At 40.5% G+C, this 21,242-nt stretch overlaps 1 protein-coding gene and 1 non-coding gene across 4 annotated transcripts in view; one reads left to right on the forward strand and one right to left on the reverse strand.

Annotated features, from left to right (window-relative positions):
* TXNDC11 (thioredoxin domain containing 11) overlaps nt 1-21,242 on the reverse strand; it is a 64,731-nt gene that overhangs the window by 22,503 nt on the left and 20,986 nt on the right. For all 3 annotated transcript variants that reach the window (XM_026520312.4, XM_048224806.2, XM_057315682.1), the window contains one exon: nt 19,587-19,680. In XM_026520312.4, coding sequence (XP_026376097.1) covers nt 19,587-19,680 — 94 coding nt within the window. The remainder of the gene's footprint in view (nt 1-19,586; nt 19,681-21,242) is intronic.
* LOC113270898 (small nucleolar RNA SNORA22) lies at nt 9,923-10,052 on the forward strand. Its single transcript, XR_003322010.1, has one exon. It is a non-coding gene; the product is annotated as a small nucleolar RNA SNORA22 (small nucleolar RNA).

The following is a 21,242-nucleotide window of genomic DNA, read 5'->3' on the forward strand; positions in this document are numbered from 1 at the left end:
CACTGGGGGAAGCGAGGTGAAGGGAAAAAATGGAGGAACTCCCTATCCTACTTCTGCAACTTTTCTACAAGTATCAAATTAGCTCAAAATTTGAATTTTAAAAAATGGCATAACATGTAAGTTCAAATCCCAAAGCCGTCAGAAGAAAAAGCAGGATGTAAGAGAGGGTCAGAAGGCACCGCTCTCTAGAAGAAGGCTGAATCTTGGTGGACAGCCACGGCTAAAAAGAGAAGAGGAGAAGGAAAAGCAGCCAGTGAGGAAATGCACTTGGTAGTCGACCAATGTCACCAACGTGACTTATCAGAGCAGACGAATAAGAAGTGACAGCCTGATCCAAAAGTGGAAAGGGCCCATTCAAAAACTGTTTAACTGCATAAAGAATGGACAGCCTGCCTGCACACAGCAGATTCAAACATGCCCAAACATACCACAATTTTAAAACTCCTTTTTTCACATACAGAGTTATCTACGAAATTCACACATCTATTTTAAGTTCCTGCATATAGCGGAAATCTTGCTAGAAGAAGCCGCTTAAATTTGTACTGTCATGTGTGCAAGGAGTCCTTGAATTAGCAGAGGAAGTTTACAGGGTAAGAAAAACACAAAAGGGGGGAGGGCTCCAAGATGGTGGAGTAGGAGACCTAAATTTCGTCTGGTCCCAGGAATTCAGCTAGATAGTTATCAAACCATTCTGAACACCTGCGAACTCAACAGGAGATCGAAGAATAGAATAGCAGCAACTCTATGAACAGAAAAACGACCACTTTCTGGAAGGTAGGCTATATGGAGAAGTGAATCTGACGCGATATATGGGAAGACAGACCGCGGGGGGAGGGAGCCGCCATCAGCCAGCTACTGGCAAGTGCTAGAGCCGCGGAGCACAAAATTGGAACTCTGAGAAGTCTGCTCCGGTGAGGGACTTCGCTCCAGTGCCTAAGTGGGCGTGGAATCCTCGCTGGGACAGTGCGGTCTCAGGACCCTTAGGGGTCACAGGAAGACCAGGGCTGCTTGAGTGCAGCAGAGCTCCCAGGTATCGGAGCGGGGAAGCCGGCTGCAAAGACTGAGCCAAGGAGTGGGCTCTCAGCTCGGGGTGGCCATAAACCGTGATCCAAGGCACAGTCGGGCCACTGCTCTTGGAGCCAGGGCCCAACAAGCTGCAGATCTGGGTAGAGCCCCTTCCTCCCCCGGGAGGAGCAGCATGGGAACGTGCCACAGGAATCTGCGGGGTTTGGAGACTCCAAATGGGAGACGCCAGAGACAGAAATGCTCGGTCACAGGCCTGGTGAGCACGCAGTGTGGCCGGAGCCCAGGGAGACAGCGATTAACTGCTTTTCTCTGAGGGCACACTGAGGAGTGGGCCCCAAGCTCTCGGCTCCAGCTCTGCGCGGGAGATTGGGAGGCCACCATTATCATTCTCATCCTCTAGAGCTGCACGGAAAACCTTCAGGAAACAAAAGCCACAGACAGCAAACCCGAGCAGATGACTTAGCCTGGCCCCCTGGCAAGGGTGGTGCAATCCTGCCCGACAAAGACACCTGAGAATCACTGCAACAGGCCCCTCCCCCAGAAGATCATCAAGAACATCCAGCGAAGACCAAGTTTACCGATCAATGAGAACTGCAAAACTCCAGCGCGAGGGGAATACAGCACCTAGAATTCATGGCTTTTTCCCCACGATTCCTTAGTCTTTCAAAGTTAATTTTTTAAATTTTTTAATTTTTTTTTTTATTTTTCTTCTTTCCTTTTTCAACCAACTTCTTATCAATTCCTTTTTTAATTTTTAATTTTCATTTTTACAGTTATATTCTATCCCTTCATTGCATTTGACCTTATTTTTTGTGTATATATATAAGTTTTTCTTTTTTTAAAATTTTGGGATGCAGATTCTTCTAACAGACCAAAATATACCCAAAATCTAGTGTGTGGCTCTGTTTTAGTCACCAGCCTGATCATATTCTTTTTTTCTCTCCCCCCCCCCCCAATTTTGGGTCTCTTCTGATTTGTTTGGTGTATATTTTTCTGGGGTCATTGTTACCTTTTTAGCATTTTTTTCTCTCGTTCATCTGTTCTTCTCTGGACAAAATGACAAAACAGAAAAACTCACCTCAAAAAAAAGAACAAGAGGCAGTACTGACTGCCAGGGACCTAATCAACATGGACATTAGTAAGATGTCGGAATTAGAGTACAGAATAACGATTATAAAGATACTAGCTGGGCTTGAAAAAAAACACAGAAGATACTAAAGAAACCCTTTCTGAAGAAATAAAATCTAACCAAGTAGAAAGCAAAAAGCCTATTAATGAGGTATAATAAAAAATGGAGGCTCTAACTGCTAGGATAAATGAGGCAGAAGAGTGAATTAGTGATATAGAAGACAAAATTGATGGAGAATAAAGAAGCTAAGAAAAAGAGAGATAAACAACTATTGGATAACAAGGGGAAAATTCGAGAGGTAAGTTATACCATAAAGCGAAACAATACTAGAATAATTGGGATCCCAAAAGAAGAAGGGGGGGGGCAGAAGGTATATTGGAGCAAATTATAGCAGAGAACTTCCCTAATTTGGGGAAGAAAACATGCATCAAAATCCAGGAGGCACAGAGAATCCCCCTCAAAATCAATAAAAATAGGTCAACACCCCGACATCTAACAGTAAAACTTACAAATCTCAGAGACAAAGAGAAAATCCTGAAAGCAGCTGGGGGAGGAGGGGAGAGGTCTGTAACCTACAATGGTAGAAACATTAGATTGGCAGCAGACCAATCCACAGAGACCTGGCAGGCCAGAAAGGACTGGCATGATGTATTCAGGGTACTAAATGAGAAAAATATGCAGACAAGAATACTATATCCAGCTAGGCTGTCAGTGAAGATAGGAGGAGATATAAAAAGCTTCCAGAACAAACAGAAACTAAAAGAATTTGTGATCACCAAATGAGCCCTACAAGAAATATTGAAAGGGGTCCTCTAAGCAAAGAGCCTAAAAGTAACACAGACCAGAAAGGAACAGAGACAATACACAGTAAGAGTCACCTTACAGGCAATACAATGGCACTAAATTCCTATCTTTCAATAGTTACCCTGAATGTAAATGGGCTAAATGCCCCAATCAAAAGACAGAGGGTATGAGATTGGATAAAAAAACAAGACCCATCAATATGCTCTCTGCAAGAGACTCATTTTAGACCCAAAGACCCCTCCAGATTTAAAGTGGGGGGGGGGGGAAACCATTTACCATGCTAATGGACATCAAAAGAAAGCTGGGATGGCAATCCTTATAGCAAATTAGATTTTAAACCAAAGACTATAATAAGAGATGCGGAAGGACACTGTATCATACTTAAAGGGTCTATCCAACAAGAAGATCTTACAATTGTAAATATTTACGCCCCTAACATGGGAACAGCCAATTACATAAGCCAATTAATTACAAAATCAAAGAAACACGTCAACAATAATACAATAACAGTACAGGACTTTAACAGCCCCCTCACTGCAATGGACAGATCATCTAAGCAAAAGATCAACAAGGAAATAAGGGCTTTAAATGACGCACTGGATCAGATGGACTTCACAGATATATTCAGAGCATTCGATCCCAAAGCAATATAATGCACATTCTTCTCGAGTGTACATAGAACATTCTCCAGAATAGGTCACACCCTGGGTCTCAACCAGTACCAAAAGACTGGGATCATTCCCTGAATATTTTCAGACTACAATGCTTTGAACTCGAACTCAATCACAGGAGGAAGGTTGGAAAGAACTCAAATTCATGTAGGCTAAAGAGCATCCTACTAAAGAACAAATCTAATTTCCTGTCAACCAGGAAATTAAAGAATTTTAAAAATGCAAGGAAATAAATGAAAATGAAAACACAACTGTTCAAAATCTTTGGGATGCAGTAAAGGCGGTCCTAAGAGGAGAGTATATAGCAATACAAGTCTTTCTCAAGAAACAAGAAAGTCCTCAAATACATAACCTAACCCTACATCTAAAGGAGCTGGAGAAAGAACAGCAAATAAAGCCTAAACCCAGCAGGAGAAGAGAAATAATAAAGATCAGAGCACAAATCAATGAAATAGAAACCAAAAGAACAGCAGAACAGATCAACGAAACTAGGAGCTGGTTCTTTGAAAAAGTTAATAAAATTGATAAATCCCTGGCCAGACCTAACAAAAAAAAAGAGAAAGAACCCAAATAAATAAAACCATGAATGAAAAAGGAGAGATCACAACCAACACCAAAGAAATACAAACAATTTTAAGAACATATTATGAGCAACTACATGCCAACAGCTTAGACAACCTGGAAGAAATGGATGCATTCCTAGAGATGTATAAACTACCAAACCTGAAACAGGAAGAAATAGAAAACCTGAACAGACCCATAACCAGCAAGGAAATTGAAGCAGTAATCAAAAATCTCCCAAAAAGAGCCCAGGGCCAGATGGCTTCCCAAGGGAATTCTACCAAACATTTAAAGAAGAATTAATGCCTAGTCTTCTGAAGCTTAACAAAAAATAGAAATGCAAGGAAAACTTCCAAACTCATTTTATGAGGCCAATATTACCTTCATTCAAAACCAAACAAAAACCCCATCAAAAAGGAGAATTATAGACCAATATCCCTGACAAACATGGATATAAAAATTCTCACCAAAATACTAGCTAATAGGATCCAATAGTACATTAAAAGGATTATTCATCACGACCAAGTGGGATTTATTTCCGGGCTGCAAGGTTGGTTCAACATCTGCAAATCAATCAATGTGATATACTACATTAATAAAAGAAAGGACAAGAACCATATGATACTCTCAATAGATACAGAATAAACATCTGATAGCATCCTTTCTTGATTGAAACTCTTTACAGTGTAAGGATAGAGGGTACATACCTCAATATCATAAAAGCCATCTATGAAAAACCCACAGTGAATATCATTCTCAATGATGAAAAACTGACAGCTTTTCCCCTCAGGTCAGGAACACGGCAGGGATGTCCACTATCACCACTGCTATTCAACACAGTACTGGAAGTCCTAGCCTCAGCAATCAGACAACAAAAAGAAATAAAAGGCATCCAAATCTGCAAAGAAGTAGTCAAACTCTCACTCTTTGCAGATGATATGATACTTTATGTGGAAAACCCACAAGATGCCACCCCAAAACTGCTAGAACTCATAGAGGAATTCAGTAAAGTGGCAGGATATAAAATCAATGCACAGAAATCAGTTGCATTTCTATACACCAACAACAGGACAGAAAAAAGAGAAATTAAGGAGTTGATCCCATTTATAATTGCACTCAAACCCATAAGATACCTAGGAATAAATCTAACCAAAGAGGCAAAGGATCTGTACTCAGGAAACCATAGAATACTCATGAAAGAAACTGAGGAAGACACAAAGAAATGGAAAAACGTTCCATGCTCATGGATGGGAAGAAGAAATATTGTTAAAATGTCTATGCTACCTAGAGCAATCTACACATTTAATGCAATCCCTATCAAAATACCATCAACTTTTTTCACAGAAATGGAACAAATAATCCTAAAATTTGGATGGAACCAAAAAGACCCCAAATAGCCAGAGGAATGTTGCAAAGAAAAGCAAAGCTGGTGGCATCGCAATTCTGGACTTCAAGCTCTATTAGAAAGCTGTAATCATCAAGACAGTATGGTAATGGCACAAAAACAGACACACAGATCAATGGAACAGAACAGAGAACCCAAAAATGGACCCTCAACTCTGTGGTCAACTAATTTTCAACAAAGCAGGAAAGAATGTACAATGGAAAAAAGACAGTCTCTTCAACAAATGGTGTTGGGAAAATTGGACGGCCACATGCAGAAGAATGAAACTGGACCATTTCCTTACACCACACATAAAAACAGACCCAAAATGGATGAAAGACCTAAATGTGAGACAGGATTCCATCAAAATCCTTGAGGAGAACACAGGCAGCAACTTCTTTGACCTCGGCCACAGCAACTTCTTCCTAGACACAACACCAATGGCAAGGGAAGCAAGGGCAAAACGAACTACTGGGACTTCATCAAGATAAAAAGCTTTTGCACAGCAAAGGAAACAGTCAACAAAACCAAAAGACAACCAACAGAATGGGAGCAGATATTTGCAAAGGACATATCAGGTAAAGGGCTAGTATCCAAGATCTATAAAGAACTTACCAAACTCAACACCCAAGGAACAAATAATCCAATCAAGAAATGGGCAGAAGGCATGAACAGACACTTCTGTAAAGAAGACATCCAAATGGCCAACAGACACATGAAAAAGCACTTGGAATCAGGGAAATACAAATCAAAACCACAATGAGATATCACCTCACACCAGTCAGAATGGCTAAAATTAACAAGTCAGGAAATGACAGATGTTGGCAAGGATGTGAAGGAAGGAGAACCCTCCTACAGTGTTGGTGGGAACGCAAGCTGGTGCAGCCACTCTGGAAAACAGTAGGGAGGTTTCTCAAAAAGTTGAAAATAGGGCTACCTTACAACCCAGCAATTTGCACTACTGGGTATTAACCCCAAAGACACAAATGTAGTGATCTGAAGGGGCACGTGTACCCCAAGGTTTACAGCAGCAATGTCCACAAAAGCCGAACTATGGAAAGAGCCTAGAAGTCCATGGACAGATGAATGGATAAAGAAGATGTGTATATATACAATGGAATATCATGCAGTGATCAAAAAGTGAAATCTTGCCATTTGCAACAATGTGGCTGAAACTAGAGGTATTATGCTAAGCAAAATAAGTCAATCAGAGAAAGACAATTATCACATGATCTTGCTGATAATTTGGAATTTGAGACACAAGGCAGAGGATCATGGGGGAAGGGAAGAAAAAATGAAATGGGATGAAACCAGAGAGGGAGACAAACCATAAGAGACTTTTAATCTTAGGAAACAAACTCAGGGTTGCTGGAGTGGAGGAGGGTGAGAGGGATGGGGTGGCTGGGTGATGGACGCTGGGGAGGGTGATCTAAAATAAGAAAAAAAAATTTTTTTGGAAAATCTGCTAAAGCTGACCATGTGCATGCCTATTATCCAGCAATTACACTCCTAGATATTTGTTTAACTAAAAGGCATCCATATATTCACCCAAAGATACGTTTTTGTGACGTTCTAGGAACTATGCATAAAAGCCAAAAACTCAAAACTACACAAATGTCTATCAATAGTAAAACATACAGATAAACTGGAGTATACTTCAATGCTGGAATACTATACAGCAACGAGGATGACTAATCTTAAAACTACATGCACCAATATGGATGAATCATAAACACTTAAGTTTCAGGCGCCTGGGTGGCTCAGTTGGTTAAGCCTCTGAGTCTTGATTTTGGCTCAGGTCATAATCTTGGGGTCTTGGGATCGAGCCCTGTTTTGGGCTCCATGCTCAGCAAGAGTCTGCTTGGGATTCTCTCTCTCCCTCCCCCTCTGCCCCCCACCCTAAATAAATAAATATTTTAAAAAAGAAATACATAAGGTTGAATGACATAAAAAAATACATGATTTCACTTCTTAAATATATATACACAAAATTAGTCTGTGCAGTTACTTTGGATCTATGTGACGAGAGGGAACATAAAAAAAGTCTTCTGATTGCTGATGTTCTGTTTCTTGATTTAAGGGCAGGCTAAGGCTACATGGGTGTTTTTTGTTTGGAAAATTAATGGTCCTCTATGCTTTAAATATGTGCATGTTTCTGTGTGTATGTTATATTTTAGTAAACACTTCTCACTTCCACATCCAGAACATTCTCTGTTAAGCAGGGCTCCAAGGCTTTCTATAGTAGGGGTCTCTGTTATTTCCAAAATGAATAATTTTGTCCTAAAAGTAATGAAGCTTCGATATTTTAATTAAGGACTCTGAATTGAATTAAAAATAAATTTGGAATAATGCTTTTCCCTCCCCCAGCAAAATAAGATCCAACAACGATATATATGATCCTGTTCAATTAATTTTTAAAAAATATCTCAGTAAACTCTTCTTAGCCAGGTAACTGGCCAGTTTCAAGTCTCTATTAACCATCTAGTAAAAGGTGTCACAACGACAACTGCAAGATGTACCAAGACCAGGAAAGAACATCTGGGTAAAAGCTGTAGTTACTAACCAATTTCTGTAGCTGGTCAGACAGGAAACTAAGGAGGTCCAGTTGACCCCAGCATGAAGACTGGCCTATTGGCCATTTGCTACATAAGGTGCTGAGCCCCTGGTTCTCGGTCTCTCCGCTACAAGGCAGCGCACCGCACATATAGCCACCATCTCGGCCCATGGCACCACGTCACTGTTTGTGAGCTCTGAATAATAAATGACCTTGCTTTGATCCATTAATCTTGTCTACTCCCAGTACTTCCGCAGGTTTACCCCTTACTATCTTTGAGGTTGGGGTTCTTCTCTGCCGCTGACAGAAAGCTCCACCCCTGCTTCCCACACTCACCCAGGTATATAGCTTCTGCTGACCTTCCCATACCTTCCATACACGACCGTCACAGTTCACCTCGTGGCCACCACCAAAGGCGCACCCAGGACGCAAGAATCTGAAATTTGGTTTCTACTCAGATGCACCTGGCTCATTGCAATCTTTCTGGTTTACATCAAGATTTTTGTTTGGGGGCTTTTGCATAACATTTTAATATCAGACTTCTTTTGCTTAAAACCACTTGCCTGAACTTAAAACTAACTTTAAAATGGAGGAACTCCCTGTCCTAGTTTAATTTTAAAACTAAAACTTTGGTTTAGTATTAGGGTAAAGCACCCACATACTGAGGTAAAATCAACTACCGCGGGGAGGCAAAATGTTAAAATTCTCAAACATTCCAGAAAGAATAACAATAGTTTCTTCTGTTAGGAAAGAGAATAGATTTTCAACTGTTTTAAAATTAATAATAGGGGTGCCTGGGTGGCTGAGTCAGTTGACTAACTCTTTATTTAGGCTCAGGTCATGAGATTAAGCCCCGAGTTAGGTTCCACAATCGCCATGGTGTCTGCTTAAGAATCTCTCTCCCTCTCCCTCTGCCCCTCCCTCTCACCCCCTCACACACGTGTGCATGTGCTCTCTTGAGCTCTTTCTCAAAATAATAATAATAATAATAATAATAATAATAATAATAAATTTGCCTGAAGCAAAGTTACACAACTCACACTCATCCACTAACAGATAACCAGGAACATGAATCTGGAACCATTTAACTCAGGGATGTGCTTGCAGGATACTCAATAACTCAAGAAAAAATTGCTTTACACTGGGACACTTGGAAAATGAGGCCTATGTCCAGAACTGCATGGTCCTATATGGTAGCCACTACCAACATACTGCTAATGAGCACTTTAAATGTGAGTGAGGGGGGCGCCTGCATGGCTCAGTCGTTATACATCTGCCTTCAGCCCAGGTCCTGATCCCAGGGGCCTAAGATGAAGCCTCGCATCAGCCTCCCAGCTCAGTGGGGGAGTCTGCTTCTCCCTCTGTCCCTCCCCCTCCTCGTACTCCCTCTAATAAATAAATAAAATCTTTAAATAAATAAATAAATAAATGTGAGTGAGGGACTAGATTTTTATCTTTCATTTTAATTGACTTAACTTAAAAGTGATATTCAACTAAGTCACTGTAAAACTTTTAAGTAAATCTTTTTTTCCACCATAATTTTTATGTAATCTAAATATAAATTACATATTTCCAATGAAACTTCAACGTCTGATTGAGATGTGCTGTTAAGTGTGAAAGTATAAAATTTCAAAAAAAAAAATATATATATATAATATCAACAGTTTTTATACCGATTGCATGTTAAAATGGTAATAATTTGGATACACTGGGTTAAATGTATTATTTTATATACATAAGTTATTTTTACCAACTTCTTAACTTTTAATGCAGCCAGCAGAAAATTTTAAAATACCTACGTGACCCAAGTGTACTTTAGAGTTCCCTTGGTTTTGATTCTGTGCTAGAGCAATGTCTATTCTTTTCCTCTGCATTGAAAGGACTATTTATCCTTTTAAATGTATTCAAAAAGTCAGCACATTCTATTAAAGCATATGAATGATCCAGAATATTCCTTTAAAAATTTATCTTCTAATTGAAGAACTCCAGTTAGTGATGGTTATTTAATTGTATATTTAAAAAAATAAAAAAAATAAAAAATACCTATGTGGTTCAAGTTATATTTCTATTGGACTATGCCAGGGTGGTAATTGTGAAAAAGGAAGATTCACGTAAACTCGGTAAGAAACTTAGGCTTAGATAATAAATACATTAGCCAGTAAGTCTTAATAACGGTCCATCATCTGGGAAGGACTCCGAAGAAAGTATTTCTTGCATTTTTTTCCCCACGAAAACCTCTCCAACAGCAGAGGATGACTATTTTTATTTTTTAAAGTGTGTATCTCTCCTCAGAAAGGAAAAGGTGGGTCTCTAGACCTTGTGACTTTAAGTGTAAACTGCTGAGCTTCTGAAATTAATTCTCTCTCTGAGGCCCAGAGCTAACAGCGCTTGGTGTACTGCAAAGTCAGGCACCCAAGGATACACTGAAAGAATGAAGAGAAACGCTGGAGCTGAGCAGTGCGGAAATTTTTTATCAGGACTGGCCGTGTGCTATCCAGGAGACATCTATGTGAGCTAATCTCTCAGGGATCATGGAACAAAATGGAATTTCAGGTCAAGAAAAATACTCCTGAGGAGAACTGCTAATAAATAAAGCATGATATTTCAAAACTAAATACCACTGGATTAAGTCATGTGGCTTTTAATCAGCATGGCTAAGAAGTCACTGACTCCCTGGGAAAACTTCTTTCGCTTCTTTACTCTGGGAAGTAGTGACGTTTCCAAAAAGCAAATCTGCATCGTGGTGCCTTCCACCCTGGAAACAATCCTCATTTTACTCTATACACTGCCAGTTTTATATACAACTGCTTTCCCACTCTTCTTTCCAAGGTTTTAGACAAGGCAGAAAAAGGGAAACAATCGGATTATATAAAAAGGGTAACAACCCCCATGTCATGTTACTTAGCATTTACATAGTGATTCATAATTATTCAGTGGATGACTTCCCACATTTCCAATAATACATTCATCCAAATGAAAAAAACCTTCAATGTAACAGACTACAGAAATGTTTGTTTCCAACATATGAACTATAGCAAGTACTTGCATTTTGTCACTAGAACTATGACTCTGAGCTTTGTATATTTTCAAAATTCTTAATATAAAGCACAAAGCAATTATCCAGAAAATTCTCTGGCATTTGGGAACCACAGAGACAACATGCACACTCTGATGCTTGCCACAACACAGCTAAATGCTAAGTAAACACAGAACTCCTTCCCTGGGACTTCTAATTTCTTGTGAATCAGGGAGGAGAGAAATGTAGTTCCAAATACATTGTTTTAGGGGAACACCAACTACAGAGCTAAATACGCACTGTCACATACACTAACACAACAGCAACACCCTCACACCAGCCGTTATTTCACCAAAGCACATTATTAAAATGATCAAGTACTTCTCTTGTACATATTTCAATTAAATTCCTTTTTGTTTTTACACCTTCAGGGAAGGAAAGACTTCACAAAAGAAACCCATCCGCTTACAAATCCCTCCTCCATCCCCATTTAAGGCTGCCCTTGGGGTCTAGCACAAGGGTCACACATTATTTTTTTCTTGCAAACAACCCTTTACAGATATAAAAGCAGTTCTTAGCTCCCAGCCCTACAAAAACAGGCCAAGGGCCAGTGAATTTTCAAGCTGAAGTGTCTTTTAGAGGTGACCAGGGCACAGCTCCCTTATTATACAGAGAACCTGAAGACCAGTTGGAAGGGGTCACTGGGTAGGCCATGGTCACATAGGACACCGGCTACTAAGATGACTTATTAAGAGACTCAGTCGGGGCCTATGGGAATCTCTTGTTAGGAAGATACTAATAAAGTTCAGGGGAAAATTAGAAAACAATGCTAGTTGCTAAGTGGGAGCATAGCCAACTCGTGCAGCAGGAGTTCCAGGAAGGGAGCTGGTGGTATGGAAATCTCCATTTGATGTCCATAATGTGCCAGACATTATGCTAGCGAGGCAATATTTAAAAATACCACAAGGACTTCAGCTAGGCTTTGAAAAATTAGGGAGGTGGATATAACTAGGGAAAGGCATTCTAGTGAAAGCAGTATCATGGGCAAAGGCCAGGAGGCAGGAATCAACATACCGTGGCCCCTGCCTCATCCCAGGAGAGCACAACAGTAAATGGGAGTAACGTGGTCCTGGGTTCCTATCTCAGCTCCTCATTTACTGGTATGCAACTGTACTCCTGTGCCACCTCTGCTGTTACAATCACCCCAAATGTCATAGACTGAAAAGACGTATATTGATCTCACAGTTCTGGAGCTCAGAAGTCCGCAACAGGCCTCAGCGGGCTAAATCAAGGCATCGATAGGGCAACAGCCTCCCTCCGGAGGCTCTCGGGGAGAACCCATCTCTTTGCCGTTGCCAGCCTCCACAGGCCGCCTGTGCTCCTTGGCTTGTGGCCCCTCCCACCTTCAAACATAGCAAGGGCTGGACAAGTCGTTCTCAAATTGCGTCACTTTGACACTGTTCTTTGCCTCTCAATTCCAATTTTAAGGATCCTCCTGAAGACAGTGGGCCCACTCAGATAATCCAGGATAATCTACCGTTCTCAAGGTCGGCTGATCAGCAACCCAATTCCAAGTGCAACCTCAATTCTGCCTTGCCATGAAACACACCATATTCATAGGTTCTGGTGATTAGAACGCAGGCATCTCTGGGGAGCCACCATTCTGCCCACCACGTTGACCCCAAGTCAGCTGACAGCCTCCTCAGAGTCTCTTTGCTCACCAGAGACACTCACGATGACATATGCACAGTACCTACTTCAAAGAGTGAAGACTGCATCATCCACATAAAGGGCTTGACTAGCGGAAGGACTTGGCCTAGTATCAGCTTACCATACTCAACTTTACATAAAAAGTGGTCAAGTAGAGACCAGAACTGGGTTTGCCTGCACTGAGTTGTTTCACTATAAGCTTGTGACTTTATTACAGAAGCTGATCCCTGAGAGTTTTTCAGGATTTTAATGTTTTTGGTTCTTTGTCTGAAGTCTTATCTTAGCTTCAAAAACACCAAACAAACAAAGCATAAACCTTGAAGATATAGGATACACACACACACCCTAAAAAGGACAATCTTCCAAAAGCAGAAAATATCACAAAACGGAAAATGAAGATGGTGCTATTTTTAAAATACACAGGTTCAAGGAATCAAAATATCTATAAATGACTACATTTGGTTCTGAGCTTCCTGCATACCTTTTGCTTTCCCCAGGCCCTCTCTATCTTCTCTCCAGTTCCTTACACAACTACCTGAAGGTTGACACCTCATTCTCCTGGGAAACCCTCCCCACCCCAACACCACCTCCTCTGAGCTATCCGTGATCTGATGTGGGTGTCCCACCTCCATGCTCCAACAACCTGTCATAAACCTGCTCCAGACTCACATTGTAGGCTAGCCCACCTGTGTGCCACACTATCCAGTGCTTCTACATGGTGGGGAACTAAGTTCTATTCATCTTTATAGTTGGAGCACATAATAGATTCTCAAATGTTTGTTGAATTAATAAGTCATGCTTCTGAATCTAACTTAAAGTGTGGGGAGGTCTGCCTTTGGCCTTAATTCTTACCTAGCAGCATTTACAAGGCTTAAGAGATAAGTCATAGGGGGAATAAAAGCATCTCCTGCGAAACATGACGACATCCTTGCTAAAATGACAGCAACATCACAAAAAAGTCAGTTTTAGGCACAGGAACAAGAAATATGGGATTTCTAACATACTTATTCTAATGTGCATTAATCAGTACCCAGAGGACCTCAGAACTCAAGGAGACAGTTAGGAAAAGATTTTCCTCTAGGAGTACAGAGACAATTAATGAGATTATCCAAGAAAAAACAAGTAACCCTAGAACCTGTTTCATTCACGGAGAACAGTTAAACCCAACGCCTGATCCAAACACTCAAGAGTTACACCCAGGAACCCAAGAAAAAAAGCAATCTCAGAATCAACCTTGCCTAAGAAATCAGTCCCTTGTTTTCTCAATACCTTTAAGAATGTCACTCACAGAGTAAGAAAATCCTCCCCTCTGGACTTCTTGATGTTACATAAAATTTCACAATCTAACAGAAAAGTGCTCCAAAAGAAGCTTTATTCATGAATAAGGATATGAAGGACAGCTCTTTGTCTGAGTCGTGGCTCAACTGTACCAGCAAACACAGCTCCGCTGGATGCCACCTGGTGGAGGAGAAGGGCCCTACACTGGAATTAGCAGTTCGTCCTCTAACGCAATTCCTCTTTAAGAAATTCATTACAACAGTAGTTCCCAAAGGGTGTTCCTCAGAAAACGAATGCCACAAGGGTCCCCAGTCAACTAAATTTAGGAATTCCTAACGGTGGCAGAAGAAGTAGAAACGACATCCTTAATGGTTTAGTGTATTTTCAAGGTAACATTTAAGTACCATGTGAATTTCAGTTCAGTTCATTAGGATTCCAGTGTCAGGGGACAGTGAAAAGCCAGTGGAAAGACAGAGAAAGAAGAATGCATCAGGCAGGGGCTCATGCAGTCCTGTCGTGAGCGATGCCTACACTCGGGTCTGAAGAACCCGAAAGGCCAGGCATGAGATGTGGTGGTGGGAAGGGATCCAAAGTGACTTAACATCTCATTGCTTCAATCACTCTCACTTGAGCAATTTCAAGGTCAAGTACCCTTTATTATAGTCATTCATTCAACCTTTTAGCAACAACACTGGTCAAGGTGGTTGTTGAAGCTGGAGGAGCAAGAGGACAAAACTCTGGCCTCAAGGTACTCATCAAAATATTATCTGAACAAAGCAGCTCATATCCTGGTGGGAAAGGTACACAGTCATTTCCACAGTGAGAACACCATTCCATACAAACAGAAGGTACAAAGGAAAGCCTATGTCCACTGGTCAGTCAGGTTATACAATACCTTGTGTAGACACTTTTAAGAAAACATACACAATACTCATTTTAAGCGCTTTCAGCCAGGTGGCTTTCTAATTAAGCTACTACAGACATGAAGACAATTACTGTATTCACAAAGTATTGGACACACGATGTAGCCATACAAAATAAATACTTACTCTTCTCTCCACCCACTTCAATTTTACAGATACATAAACTCAAACAAAGAGGAGTTAAATATTTTGTTCAAGTTTAGAGATCCTGTCCTTGGCAGACAAAGGGTACGGACTAGGCATGCCATCTCCCAGACCACTGCTTCCCTCCCTGGCCAGCACTGCGTCCCTCCTGTAGGCCAAATGAAAAAAAGAACTGAGGGGCGCCTGGGTGGCACAGTGGTTAAGCGTCTGCCTTCGGCTCAGGGCGTGATCCCGGCATTATGGGATTGAGCCCCACATCAGGCTCCTCTGCTATGAGCCTGCTTCTTCCTCTCCCACTCCCCCTGCTTGTGTTCCCTCTCTCGCTGGCTGTCTCTATCTCTGTCAAATAAATAAATAAAATCTTTAAAAAAAAAAAAAACTGGCTGCAAATTTTCTCTTTTCAAAAAGTCACTGAATCATGGGCACCTGCGTGGCTCCGTCAGTTAAGTATCTACCTTCGGCTCATGTCATGATCCCAGGGTCATGAGAGTGAGTCCTGCATCGGGCTCTCTGCTCAGCAGGGAGCCTGTTTCTCCCTCTCCCTCTGCTCCTCCCCCCACTTATGTTTTCTTTCTCTCACTCACTCTCTCTCAAATAAATGATAAATCTTTTTTTAAAAGTCACTGAATCATAGAATACAACATTTTACCAGAACACACTTTTATAGCAAATTATGAAATAATCATAAGATGGTGAAAAATCCAGTAAGCAACTTAAAAACACTGATCCCTCTACCAAATTTTCTTTAGGCAAAGGAAGAAAGCCTGCCTGCCAAGATCAAAAGTGAAAAGGTCCAAAGAGGCTCTGCAGTCTGGGGAGAGTGGAGAACTACAAGAGACTGGTTTCCCTCCCAGTCCTGAAACACACAGACCGCTGGCCCACAATTAATCATTCAGCACTTTGAAATGATTCAACATTAATGTGGACTGTGTAAGACCTGTTATGAAAAATTAAAAGGTTTGAATAAATGAATAACCATGCTGTGATCCTAGAAAGGGAGCCAAAATGTTAGGAAGAACTACAATTACAACAAAATCCAGCCAAATGCACAGGTGGATAAAAAAGAAGATTCCACAGGATACAAGAACCAGAGGAAGCAAAGTCCAGACTTTTCCAGGTAATAACTCACAAAGCAAGAAATGAAATTATATTTACTCATACAAAAAGAGGCATTTAGACTAAGAGAAAACATAGAAACAAAACCACTACATGTAAAGTATTCCGCAGTAAAACCAGGCATGGTCAAGATGAGGAAGAACGGAAGCATTATTTTGTAAATGGTGCTCATTAGTCAGTAAGAAGGGCAGAGAAAACTACAGTGCTCTTTATGTGAAGCCAGAGGAAATCCAGGTAGCATGAAGTGCTAAACAATTTTTAAATTTAGAAAGAAGAAAATGAACTAATTAGTGATCAGATTTTTAGGAAAAAAAAGCAAAGAAATCAAGAAAAACAACCACAGGTTAAACTATATGAAAATGCAGAACTGCTATATAAAAAACAGTGACAGTAACACAGCTAGGAAAATAACGGACAGAAATATGACAAAGCAGCACCGCCCACACCACCTAACACACGGGCCTCTGTCAACTGACAGATCAGCACCAAGACTGTGATCAAGGGGTGAAGGACCCAGATAAGTAAGATGAAAGCAAACAGTTAAAACAACAAAAAAAGAAAGCAGTCAGTATTAAGTGTTCAGGCAGAAAGCCAATTTTCCCTAATTTCCTTTATGATAAAGTATAAAAGTATCAAATGTTAACAGAAACGGTCTTAAGAGAGGTGCAAAAAGTAGCACCAAGCCAGATCTTACAACTGAACTCATGCATTCTTGAGGCAGGCATGTACCCTCTCTTAGCACACTCCCCACGCCTAGACATGAGGCTTCACATGCGGTACATTCTCCAAACACTTGTTCACTGATACCAGCTAGCTTCACAATGTCAGAGTGTGCCCTGGCTATTTCTAAGACAATTAAAAAAATAAAGGCAATGGAAAGATACGAGCATTTTGTAAACACTTGTGGTGTGTTGAACCAGGACATCTGCTTTCTAGCACAAGAGACTAAACACTTCTCTAGTTAAGCTCTCCATAACCAATTGTTAAGTGAGGCACACGTGTGTTAGGCCTCAATTTGCTGTACACAATCTGAACACAACCCTCTATAATTTACATTTCAAACTATAACATTAAAAAAAAAGTGTGCACACGTTTCTCTTACTGAACATCTACTATTAATAAGAAAAACACCATCCGACTTCTGGGTAGGAGAAAGAAAAGTGGGGAAGAAAACAGATGCTCAAATCAAGATTTTAGCACATATATTATGGAAAGTCATCATTCCAAACTTGTCTTTTTCTTCTAAAAATGGTTCATTAAATGAGGTGAAAAATGATGAATTAGAATGAATCTCAGATCTTGCAAAATTCATATGCAAAAGGATTTTACCAGATCCCACTAGAGTCACAAGCTAGGGAAGAAATGTAGTCAAAGTAATCAGAGACTAGGTTTATTCTGAGAAGAAATTGTCTGTGATCCTTTGTCAATATTAGGGATTTGACCAAAGAGGTTCACTTTGTTTCTTTTACCCATTTATCACCTTCCTTTGCTTAAAAAAAGAAAAGAAAAAATGGGGGGATTATTATCTTGTACTTGGAAAGGTTCTTCCAAAAAAGAAGTAATATTTTGGAAACCTCTGAATGAAAAAGTAATTTAAGATGAATCATTAGCACACAATATAAGCTAACCGGATAATAAAACATCCTTCCACCATCATGAAATATCCTCTTCAACTCAAGAACTTGAATGCTACCATCATGCAGGTGAGTGAGGGACTGCAGATCGGCCGTTCACGTACAGTTTTCATTTGAGATCTCTGAGGGGCTTTCATTTTCTAAGAACATTTTTGAGTATCGGCTCCTTAAGCTTTTTTATGTTGGCAGTACGCTGCTTTCAAAATTCAAACTTTCACTAAGTCTTCTTAATCACCTGAATCTGGGCAGCTCAGAGTCTTTCAAGTGGACAGATACATACTTATGTGACAGCCTGATTTCCTCTTGCAACGTCCCCAAAGTGAAAAACACAAATACAGTAGATTCTCTGTGCAAACAACCCTAAGACTGTGTAGATCTTGAAATGGCCAGTCATATGATTGTTTGAGGTATTACGAGTACACTACACTAATCCTCCTCCCCAAAAATATGGAAGCAATCTAATACCCAGTAATAGAAAGACAGTTACGTATTTTTGGTTGATCTACTGGGGGAAAGACGACACAGCCATCAATCTGATCGCTCACTTGGCAAATAGTGACTGAAGCCCTACTATGTGCCAAATGCTGGAGGAAGAGCACTTACTGAAGACACACGGCCACCCTCAGAAATCTCACAGTCTGAGGAAGAAGAAAGACATTAAACGAATCTCATAACTTCGTACATAAATACAAACTGTGTTAAGTGCTATGAATGAGAACTGATAGGATACCCAACTGAGATCAGGGGAAACTGTAGAAGTGGTATTTGGACCCTGAAGGATCAATCAGGGTCTGACAGGTGGAGAGCTGGGCCCTAGAGGCTGGGGAGAACAGACCCTAATGGGAGGGAGAAGAGGCAACAGTGGATACTAGCTGAGGGTCCACTGGTCTAGTTGAGGGGCAGGGGAAGGGGCCTGGACCAGCACAGTAACAGAAGACACAGACAAGTGAGCAGATGAAAGTGTATCCAACAGAAAACTGACAGGAGGTCATGACTGCTACAGAGAAGAACATGGAGCAACAGGAAAAGATGAGCAGGACACAATGTTTCATTTAAAAAGTAGGGACCTCAAATAATATATGATTTAGCTAAGTGTAAATAAAGAAAATAAAACAAAATTTTATATATACACACACACACATATTTAGGTGCATATATATCTTCATATTTGTGTGTGTGTGTGTGTGTGTGTGTATATATATATACATATGCATGCTTATGCTGTAATGTGACATGATTTTTATACTTGTAAAAATATTTCCCAAAGGAAATGTATTCCTAAATTATGGTATATCCAACTGGTAATATAACCACTAAAAACTCAGACCAAAATTTTTAACTATACACTCAAAAAAGAGATTATGGTATAATAAATTTTCAAGTGCAAAATATATAACTACAGACACAGTATGATCAAGCCACAGTTTAAAAAGCTAAACATCTTAGAGACTGTATTTGAAAGAGCATAGTATTTTGTTTGCCAACAGAACACGATACAGTGTATTTTATACAAATACAGAGAAAAGGAATCAGGAAAATTAAAATATATAATCATAAGTGTAACATATGTAAAAGAAGATACCACTATGCACACATTTGTTGCAAGTACTAATGTCTGGATAGGAATCATGTTTACCTTTCTTTAGTGAGTGCAGCGCTGAAGTGAAGAAGGTCAGATAACCAGGAGGCTGGGGCGAGCCACTGAACTCAAAGTAGCCAAGGACTCCGGGCTGCAGGAACAAGAGCAGAACGAGGTGATGTGTCACAGGAATATTTTAAATTGGGACGTGCCATCATTATTTGGCAACTACGATTTGTTGTGTTTCATTTTTTAAGAAGCCTAACCACATGAACAAAGTTGCGGGGCAGGACTGAGCTTTTCCTCCATCTAGACAACCAACAGCGTTGTTGGCTGGTGAAGGGATGGAGATGCGGAGCATTTACAGAGGCATTCAGAGCTGAAACTTCTCCCCTCTCCGTTAAGTGGGTCTCTCCACCCTCTGCTGACAGTTCTCCTAGGTCCCTGGCTGGAAACCTTACCATCAAGTTCAAGTAGTCATGCCTTTTCTTTAGTGTCTCCAGGCAAACTATATCAATGATTTCCTTGTAATCTTTCTCAGATTTCTTCCTCAAATGCTTCCTCTCATTCACTCCAAACATGCCTTCACACTTACCAAAATCAGGTTTACTGAGATTGGCTCCGCTAGAGTTCGAGGTCATCCTTCCAGGGGCTCTTCCCCCCCTCCAACACCCAGACCCCCACCCTGTACAACGGCAACCCTCTTCTCTGGTCAGGTCAGTCTGCAGAGGGCCCATCTCTTACCCTCTTGCTCCTCCACTCCCACACGTTTATTTCCACCTGTTCAATCCATTTCTCTGAGCTCCAGCACAGAACACCCCTACATTCTGCCAAACCAATTAATTGTCCCCTACCAGACATATCCTGCCTTCCAAGTCAGGATAATTGCTTCCTTAAGGCCCTGTGGCACAAATTCTGTCTGGTGACGTCCTGTGATAATCCTATCTGTCCTAAAAGCCAAACTGTGAGATCCCAGGGGAAAGAGTGCTGGGCCTGGAGTCTGACACTAAATGGTCTTGGGTGGACCCTTCAATGGAAAGCCTCAGCCTACTTCTCTGGCAAATGGGGACAATTCATCACAGGGTTCTTGAGAAGAATGAGCTTGATAAAGCATTAGGCAAATGTAATGACTCCTTTCTGGCCCTAAAGCAGGCTCTTAATAAGTAACTGGAGTTGATTTGATCACTGAGACAAAATCAGATCCCAAAGGTAAAGTAGAAATTTAATCTGTTGGTAAAATTTTACATCAGTACATTGTGAAAAATAGGAAATTTCTGATGTGTAGTGGAACATACACTCTTTCAAATCTAAAGCACTTGCTTAAGATTCAATTTTAAATAAATCAACTGGTTTTTAGAAACCGAGAAAGTCAGAATGTTTAATCTTAACATCTAAAAAAAAAGAAAGAAAAGAAAAGAAAGAAACCCAGCACATAAATTTACTTCACAAACAACTGAGGAAATCAGAAAACGTTACTGAAATCAGGATTTTCTTTTGCTAAACTCCTTCAAAATGTTTCTAACAAGGCAACCCAGAACTGACTTCAGGTAGGATTACAGTGCTTGGGTTCTTACGGTTTCAAACAAGGCTGTGATATAAGCCTTTCTACCAAAAACAAAGACAAAATCTTTAGGAATTCCAGTCACTTAGTTAATACTGAGCACAAAACATAACAAAAATGGAAACTAACAGAAGGACAACAGACTTATTTTT

This window comes from Ursus arctos, unplaced genomic scaffold (genome assembly GCF_023065955.2).
Source record: "Ursus arctos isolate Adak ecotype North America unplaced genomic scaffold, UrsArc2.0 scaffold_2, whole genome shotgun sequence".
Lineage (NCBI taxonomy): Eukaryota > Metazoa > Chordata > Mammalia > Carnivora > Ursidae > Ursus > Ursus arctos.